Source organism: Neopelma chrysocephalum, unplaced genomic scaffold (genome assembly GCF_003984885.1).
Source record: "Neopelma chrysocephalum unplaced genomic scaffold, ASM398488v2 Primary Assembly neopelma1_186, whole genome shotgun sequence".
Lineage (NCBI taxonomy): Eukaryota > Metazoa > Chordata > Aves > Passeriformes > Pipridae > Neopelma > Neopelma chrysocephalum.
In genome coordinates, this window is record NW_020897848.1 from 333,921 (window position 1) to 335,765 (window position 1,845).

A 1,845-nucleotide genomic window follows, 5' to 3' on the forward strand; every position below is an offset into this window, starting at 1 on the left:
GGGTGGGAATGGTGCCCCTGGGCACCCCAACTCTTCCCTGGGCACCCTAACACCTCCTGGGGTGGGCCTGGTGCCCCTGGGCACCCCAACACCTCCTGGTGCCCCCCGGGCCTCACCTCCTTGGCGATGGTGGTGATGAAGGCGGGCGGGCGGGCGGTGGCGATGAGGGACAGGGCGTGGCGCGCCGAGCGCGCCGAGTCGGCCGCCGGGCTCAGGGGCAGCCCCGTCGTGACGCTGGAAACGGGCGACAAAGAAAGAAAGAAAGACAAAAAAAAAGGAGAAAACATGGAGCACAAAAAAACCTGGGAATAGGGCTGGGAATGGGAACTGGGAAGTGCTGGTGGCACCCACTTTGCCAGCTGCTTCTCGGCGTCGGCGCAGAGCTCGAGCAGCCCCATGAGCACGGCCGACACGTCCATGTAGGGCTCCCAGACGGTGAAGCCGCGGCCGATGAGGTCGATGGCCGTGCGCCGCACGGTGCAGTGAGCCGGCAGCCGGGCGCTGGGCGGCTGCAGCAGCAGGAACGTCAGGGCCTTGCCTGGGGGAGAAATCACAGCCCAAATAATTCCCAAATAATCCCAAATAATCCCAAATCCCAACCCAGGTGCTGCACATTGAGGAAACATCGTTAATATTTCATATTAATTATATACGTGTAGGAGCGACGCTTGCGACGCAGGGAGTTTGTTATTATCATCTCCTCAACCGTTATTCCAATGAAATATTCCCGGTTTTTCCCTGGGAATTCGGGCTGGATTGGGATGTCCTTTTTGAAGGGAAGGAATGACTATTGACAAAAGCATCAGGCGGTTAATGAGTTGTTCGTTAGGGCAATAAAGGTGTCACGGGATAATGAGCCCCGGAAAAGCTCCCGGGAAAAGGTCGGAGGAGATCCCGGAGGATGGTTGGGCCAGGGGAAGGGATCCTTGAAATCCCTCCTGAGCCACAGGAATTCCGGGATTTTCCCAGAATTTGGGATATTAAATATGCAGAAAAATTATATCAGATTAAAAAATATATTTTTAATATTTTATATTTTTAATATATATTATATATATATTTATGTATATTATATATATTTTATATTTTTAATATATATTATAGATATTTTTATGTATATTATATATATTTTATATGTATTATATATATTATATATTTATATATATATTACATATATATATCTTTACATATATATCTTTGTATATATTATAAATATTTTTATATATAGTATATATTTTTATATATTAAATATATTTTTAATTATTTATTTTAATAATAATTTAAATTACATATATGTTACATATATCCTTTTATATATGTTATATATATTTATACATATTAGATATATTTTTATATATATTATACATAATATATTTTTAATTATTTATTTTTTAATAATAATTTTAATTATATATATATAATTATATAATTATATATCATATATATATCTTATATATTATATATCTTTTTATATATATCATATATCTTCTTATATATATGCTATATAACATATTTTTAATTATTTACTTTTAACAATAATCTTAATTATATATAATATATACCATATATATCTTTATATGTATTATATTTATTTTTAAATTCTTTATTTTTAATAACAATTTCCCAGTGTTACTCACATGTGTGCCTGGCCAGGGAATAATTTGCCCCTCCACTGGTGAGTCCAAACCCCTCTGGAATTTGGCTGGAACTCCGGGGCCGGGTCAGGAGTTTGGGGGGTTCGATCTCGGCGCCGAACTCGGCCCCGATGACCCCCAAGAGCACGATGGCCGTGGCCTGTTTGCGCCGCTCCTCGTACGATGGAGACGCCTTCTTGGCCTGGGGGAG

The 1,845-nt window shown here is 40.6% G+C and overlaps 1 protein-coding gene across 1 annotated transcript in view; it reads right to left on the reverse strand.

Annotated features, from left to right (window-relative positions):
• Positions 1–1,845, reverse strand: part of WDR7 (WD repeat domain 7) — a gene marked incomplete at its 5' end in the record, with an annotated part of 24,298 nt that overhangs the window by 13,651 nt on the left and 8,802 nt on the right. Inside the window, 3 exons of the mRNA XM_027702459.1 lie at positions 117–234; positions 352–538; positions 1,638–1,845. The exon at positions 1,638–1,845 is cut by the window's right edge and continues 13 nt beyond it. Coding sequence (XP_027558260.1) covers positions 117–234; positions 352–538; positions 1,638–1,845 — 513 coding nt within the window. The remainder of the gene's footprint in view (positions 1–116; positions 235–351; positions 539–1,637) is intronic.